Source organism: Lactuca sativa, chromosome 5 (assembly GCF_002870075.4).
Source record: "Lactuca sativa cultivar Salinas chromosome 5, Lsat_Salinas_v11, whole genome shotgun sequence".
Lineage (NCBI taxonomy): Eukaryota > Viridiplantae > Streptophyta > Magnoliopsida > Asterales > Asteraceae > Lactuca > Lactuca sativa.
In genome coordinates, this window is record NC_056627.2 from 79,574,471 (window position 1) to 79,581,522 (window position 7,052).

Below are 7,052 nucleotides of genomic sequence, written 5' to 3' on the forward strand. Positions count from 1 at the left end.
CCAGATTTCCAATAACCCTACTTTCTTTTTTCCCTAACATTATATGAAATGAAAAGGGCTAAACAACTCTTATAGCTCATTTCTTTTTAAAGATTTGGAAGATATTTGTGAAAGTAAAAGAGAGAAATCATGAAAGATATATGATAGAGCGATGGTGATAACGAAAACCAAAAATCGAGCATGTGAATCCTTTAAACCAAAAATCATACTACATGTGCACCTAGTTCCTCTCTTGCGAGCAATCACCTGAAGCTAAAAAACTGCAAAGTGATGATTTGAAGGATTCAAAATCTAATAAATTTTAGGCATATTTAGACAAGATCATAGCCAGCAGAAGCATATAACAATTCTTATGTGCTTATGTAAGCTATAAGAATCTATGTTTCATTCTATTATTGCAACGACAAAGTAATAAGAAATTACATATCACTTTAGAAGCTAGAGATCTCCTTACTTGAGATCGAGTTCTTGCAACATTTTATTAGATGAGAGGAACCAAAGTAGAATCCCTCTAATGGTATCATACCCAAGAACACCAATAGGGGAAAACACCAAAATGCTAGGAGAGAGGAGGCAAGATCAAAAATTTCACTAACCATAGAAGGGTTATAATTTTTGTCCAAGAGAGAGGGAAGAGGTAGGAGCCGGATATCGAAAGAAGGAATGAGCATCGTGCATTTGATCCATAACTCCCTATTTAGAGTCATCCACTTGCGTAGTCTTAAAGAAACTACAAAACCTTGATATGGCTTATCAAAATTCGTCTAACCTTATCCCTATCTTTCTGGATTGTTCCAATTAATTAAACTTTTTAATTAATTAAAATTTAGTCCTTTTAATTAGATTCCTAGTTAATTCCAAAGTAGTTTCTAATTAATTTATCATAACATGACACATGAATAAACCAATTCCTCCTAAATCCATTTTTGTCTTTTAAATGCTTAAATGGGTCTTAAGGGAAACCAAAAGGACACTACTATTATTGGAAATATGCTATTATTGGAAATATTACCAATAACTAAAGACCTTGGACACTATTTCCAATAGTCTTCCACTTGGTCAATTCATTAACTATACGCGGTCTAGTACTTTCAAATAATCAACAAAGAGTATGCCATCTAAAGCAACTGCTGAACTATGATTAAATCAAGATTCAGCCCCTAGATAAGTGATCAACTGTTTCTTTGTTCTAAAGATATCTATATAAAATTGAAACATGGATAAAGGTCAATCTTAATGTTCATGATTATGTTTCCCGATAAAGATTTGTGATGACTACATCTAAATACTAAATTAAACACATCAATCCATTTTAATAAGTTTTTTTGAAAGAAACCAAACAAATAGATATCATATGGACATGATAAAACTTTCAATTATACTTATTCATCTGTTCGAACAAGCCCTGAACTTTTTTCTCTGGATGATCCTCCGTTCTAGATGTCCAAATCCAAGAAGGGCGTCCACATCCACAAGGGTTTTCATCATCAATTATCTTATTTGTAGATCTTGAGTTGGACATCAACGATTGAGAGGAAAAAGAAGAAGTAGCTATTACAAGAGAAAGAACACAGGCGCCATTTGTTTTTCTCTTCTTCAAGCCCTAAATCGATATATAAAGGGCAATTCTAATCTGTTTATTCCACGTCATTAAATATAATGCCATGTCATTTGCCAACTAGTTGTATACGTAATGAATCTGGTTGCCTCTAATGAGAATTGAACAAAAGCGTAAGTTCATTGAGTTGTTTTCAACAAACAAAACATGATTGGGGTTTTTTAACAGATTTTGAAACTTCGTTGTTCTTACAAGTCATTTTCCGATATTTAATTACACATCATAAACCATATCATTCGTTGAGTTTCATTAGCCGGTTGACCCTAAATGAGAAGTGATTGAAAGTGTAAGTTAGTTGGACTTTTTTAAACAAAATGTTAATTAGTTCGTTGAGTTTTCTTGAACATACAAAACATAATTGGTTTTTGAAGGGTTTGTACACTTCGATGGACTTTTAAGTCATTTTCCCTGGAAATAATTCCCCTTAGGGTTTGCATCGTATTCTCATCAATATTTATACAAGATACAATATATAAGATACACAACGAACCCCTATACTATACATGAATACCAAATCTACACTAAAATAGATAAATAAATAAATAGGTACATTAACAGAATTTGCGTAGAACATCCCAAATTTCTCCTTTGATTTATGTTTGAGAATTTACAACATCCCAAATTCCTCCTTTGATTTATGTTTGAGAATTTACAACATTTATAAACTTAATTAATATTTACGGTCCTAGTAACTAAATACTTGTTTTTCGCTTTTTCTTTTTTTTTTTTTTTAAATCATTGGCTGGATGTTCACCGGCCAGTTTGGAACTATACTCGAAACGCCACACCATTGATGTCTATGCCCTTCGGAACAGTACTAAATTGAGAAGGGAACTTTGGGAGTATGTTACCTATGTGTTTTGCAACCTCTAAATAAAATCTGAACTTGGATGAATGAGTATCATTTGTTCTTTTTGATTCTATAATCTTTTCTGTCTTTGATTTGTTGCCTTTCCCTTGTAAACCTTTTGATGCACAGGTAAAAAATGATTTACAAAACTTTCGGTCCTTCTCACTTAACATTGTCTTCTCAAAAGGTTTAGTTTTAAACTTCCAACTGCCTGTATTCCAATTGAAGTCGTAAAAGGGAAGAAACCTTTGTCCATAAATAGCTATGAATTCTATAGCAGATAAAATAAATTCATATTCTTCATTGGACATGTAGTATGGCAAGCTTATTCTTGTCCATCCCGCTTTTGCTCCAATGTAGCCCTACATATGGCCGGAAAAAAAAAAAGCAAACAAAATGTTACAAACCCATGTCATTTTTCTTTGAAATAATATAACTTGACAAAAACTAAAATCGTGATGATTGAAGAAGAAATTATTGTTAAATGGAAATTAATGCATAATTTTTTTTTTTTTTTTTACCATTTCGACTATAGATCTTATTGCAAGTGAATGAGTTTCATCAATACCAAGCAAGTGGTGACCATATGGTCCAGCACAAGCACACCCTCCTCGAGCTTGAATACCAAACAAGTCATTCATAAGCTTAGCAACAAAAGCACCATCAAGAGGCTTATCTCTCTTATCATCGGAAGAGTCTCTAGTTGTGTAAACAATAAACGATACGATTGCTTGTCTCTCCACTTTAGTATTTCCCAACACACTTATATTCTCAATTTTCATGAGTCTCTCAATTGCCTTTCCAATATATTCATTCTCCTTCTCTTCAATTATTTTGGTACCGATGTATTCTTTGACCTGAAAAGCTAAAGCCGCTTTCACTCGTTGGATAATTTGTGGAGTCCCTGCGTCTTCCCTTTCTTCAATGTCACTAACGTACAATGTATCCTAGAAGTTTATAGACACTAGATTGGTTACCTACATTCGGTTTAAATACCATGTAGTTCTACTTTTCAACGAGGTTAATTACACATATGAATACACTTACCTTTTCATCAAAACAATTAACGTAGTTAACAGTTCCACCTCCACATGTCGAAGGAGGAGAATCTTTTAGCTTGTACAAGGTCTTACTCATCAGAAGAATCCCTGGTGATCCAGGCCCTCCAAGAAACTTGTGGGGACTTAAAACTATGGCATCGTATCCGTCAATGGCACCTGACCTCATGTCAATATCAACGTAGGGACCACTTTAACGGATTAAAAATCAAAAGAATATATTAGTCTCATATCTACGATAAGTTATTATTGAAACATTCTATAGAACACGTACCTTGCTGCAAAATCGAAGCATGCGAAAGCTCCAAACTTGTGAAGCAAACGAGACATAGAACGGGTGTCTGTTAAAATTCCGGTGACATTACTACAAGCGGAGAAAGAACCGAGCATTGGGCGTCCAGTTTGTTGGTAAAACTCTAGATGGAGCTTTAAATCATCCATGTCGATCAATCCTTCATTATCCAAACCAATCTCTATTACTTCTGCTAGGGTTTGTCTCCAAGAGAGGAGGTTGGAATGATGTTCATAAGGACCAACAAAAACTACCCATCTTTCTTTAGTTTCTAGACATGAGTTTAGTACTTTCTCTCTTAAAATCGAAGAAATGGCAATTCCCATGACTTCTTGAAGACGTTTTATTGATCCTGTGGTGCCAGATCCGCAGAAAAGGAGTGCATCATCTTGTGTTCCACCTAGGCATTTTTTAACAAAGCCATTTGCTTCGTGAAGTATTCTCATGGTCTGGTCGCCGGTGTGGTTGTCACTTGTGTGAGTGTTTCCTAACAAAAGTCGCAAAAAGAATGAATTAAAGTGATTTCTATTCGTTGACGCTAATGGTACTTAAACGTTCATCGTGTCCTTAGAGGTGATTAATCATAATATATGTGAATAAGATGTACAAAAGTGAAATGAAGTTACCATAGAAGGGAAGAACAGTTTCGATGATATAGTCTTCAATGTATTGAAGACAGCGACCTGAGGCTGTGTGGTCTGCGTATATGAGTAAACGTCTTCCGAATGGAGTCAGAATCCATGCACTTCCACCTATTATTTGAGAGCGCAGCCAACTTAGTTTAGCATCAGCAGGCGCATGAATCTCAGGTGCGTCTTTGTCAAGTATTACATCGCTTAGCATCGTGCCATTTTTGGTAATCTCGTCCGAAATGTTTATAGAATTTACATACGCACTTCCATTGTTTGCTATTGATAGCTGATCATCAACCTCCTTTTGTTTAATTAATACAGCGGGTGACATTGCCAATTTCGTTTGCTTTCACAACTGATCAGACAAGCATATAGCTGAAATAAGCACAAGAATTTTAGAAACTGGCTAATTAACAATGATTGAATATATTTTCTTGGTTCAGGGAATAAGTATTTATTGTAACGGTAGAAGACGGGTCTAATTAAGGTATCCAAAGAACGCGCTAGAAGATCGTCCAATGAAGTTGAATAATAACGTTATATGAAAAACTTTTCTATTCCTTGTTTTCCGTTTGTATATCTATTTCCATTAATATATATTTTGTAGACTCATTCCCTTTCCTTGAAATTCCATAAAAAGAAAGCGCCGTAGTTTTTGAATTATATACCTTAGGCCATTCTCAATGGGTCAATGGGAAGTGTAATGAGAAAATGGGGAATGATGTGGCATTCTATACATTAAATATAGCAACGTAAGTGGAGTTGAATGATCAATGGCGGTTTAATCCCCGTTCAACGGTTGTATAGGATTTTACTTTCTTTCTTTTTATTTTTTATTCTTTCTTTTTATTTTTTTTTATCAATTTAATATAACCATTTTATAGAAATTTAACATTTGATTTCTTTTTTTATTTCGTAAACATGTTATTAATTTTTTATTTATACTCTATTTATAATTTATAATCATTGTATTATTATTCTTTTATTTATATTATATTTATAAATATTTTATTTTATATTCAGTAATTTAATATATTAATTGTAACTTTTAATTTCTAACTTTGAATTTTTAATTAATAGTTTGTAATTTGTAGCTTTTAGCTTCTAATTAATGTAACAATCTAGTTATATTTACTAATACTATTTATAAAATATATAATAAAAATGTTGATGTGACAATCCATTGAACTCTTAAAAGTTTAATGGAACATACTTAGTTGAATGCTGATGAGGCCTTTAAAATCTTAAAAGTTTAATGCATTTGAGAGGCCTTAATCATCTCACAAAACATGTATTTTTTTTTGCCTACACACAAACACAAACATTTTTTGCTAGACAAATATAGAGACGTTACAACATTGCTCCTTTTAGGTATGTCAACCCAAGACAGAGAAAGATACATTAGAACCTCCTTCCAGGTATGCCAACCTGGCTAGACATGTTCTTTCTCTCTCTCTCTCTCTCTCTCTCTCTCTCAATTTAATAATTCATTTTATAAATATAAAATATGTTAATATAAGGTAATTATTTCGAGACCCTCTAAATTTGATATTTCATTTTAAAAATATAAAAATATGTTAATATAAGGTAATTATATAGAGGCCCCACATGTATTCGCGATGGGGCTCCTCGTCTCGCCTCGTCGCCGAATACTAAATGGGCGAAAGCCAACCCTGCCCCCTGCTCGAAAACATTGTAAAACGTTCATCGTATTTAAAGTGCTAGCCAAATGTCTTCAATAATACAATCGTGAATATGTCAATATTAGCTGATAGAAATGGCCCATGTGGTTTGGTCGAATTCTCACTTTTGGTCAATAAGTAAAAAATTTGACAAGTTATATCCCTGTGGTTTGTGAAAATTGCACTGTTTGTCCTTGGTCCATATAAAACGACCAAATTACCCTTTATTTCTTTATCCTTTTATTATATATATATATATATATATATATATATATATATATATATATATATATATATATATATGTATTATTGTGTTTTATCTTTATTTTAATAGAATTAATATAGATTATTTATAAAATTATTTTTATTTTTTAGAGCAGTTATCTAAATTATATAAAATCATATTATTAATATTATTATTTATTTTTTGCTTTATTTATTTATCATTCTTTTTATGGTTTAAAAATCTTTTAATATTTTTGATGTTTTATTTAAATATATTTTTTAATTTTTTTTTTTTGACGTTTTGTTCGTCCAATATAATTATTTTTAATGTTTATTTATTTATATTTGTTTATTTATTAAATGAACAAATATGAACAAAAATTATCATTCGTTTAGTTAGACGAACGGACATGAACAATGGTGACGTTCGTTCATTTATATTTGTGAGCGTTCGTTTATGATGTTCGTTATTCGTTTACATTCATTTATGCTCGTTCGTTTAATTTATTTATATTCATTTATGTTCATTTTTTTTATCTTACCATATTATATGTTGTTTTGTGTTCATGTATTTTCAACTGTGTTTGTTTATCTTTATTCGTTTATTTTCGTTTATGTACATATTATATGTTTGTTTATATTCATATTCATTTATGTTCAATTTTTTTATTATATTACCATATTATACTAAAGTA

General features: G+C 31.7%; 1 protein-coding gene across 1 annotated transcript; it reads right to left on the reverse strand.

The window, feature by feature from the left end:
* Nucleotides 1-2,037: 2,037 nt before the first annotated feature.
* LOC111885841 (uncharacterized) lies at nucleotides 2,038-4,840 on the reverse strand. Its single transcript, XM_023882067.3, has 5 exons — nucleotides 4,445-4,840; nucleotides 3,801-4,305; nucleotides 3,516-3,717; nucleotides 2,990-3,415; nucleotides 2,038-2,830 (listed from the first exon to the last, which is right to left on the reverse strand). Exons 1-5 carry the CDS (start codon nucleotides 4,779-4,781, stop codon nucleotides 2,387-2,389), a joined length of 1,914 nt encoding a protein of 637 aa, XP_023737835.1. The 5' UTR covers nucleotides 4,782-4,840; the 3' UTR covers nucleotides 2,038-2,386.
* Between the last annotated feature and the right edge of the window lie 2,212 nt (nucleotides 4,841-7,052).

Coding starts and splice junctions, on each gene's coding strand:
- LOC111885841 (XM_023882067.3), bottom strand. CDS start 4,781: ATGTCACCCGCTGTATTAATTAAACAAAAGGAGGTTGATGATCAGCTA. Junction 4,306..4,444: donor AACTGTTCTTCCCTTCTATG/GTAACTTCATTT, acceptor GACTTTTGTTAG/GAAACACTCACACAAGTGAC. Junction 2,831..2,989: donor TAAGATCTATAGTCGAAATG/GTAAAAAAAAAA, acceptor GGCCATATGTAG/GGCTACATTGGAGCAAAAGC.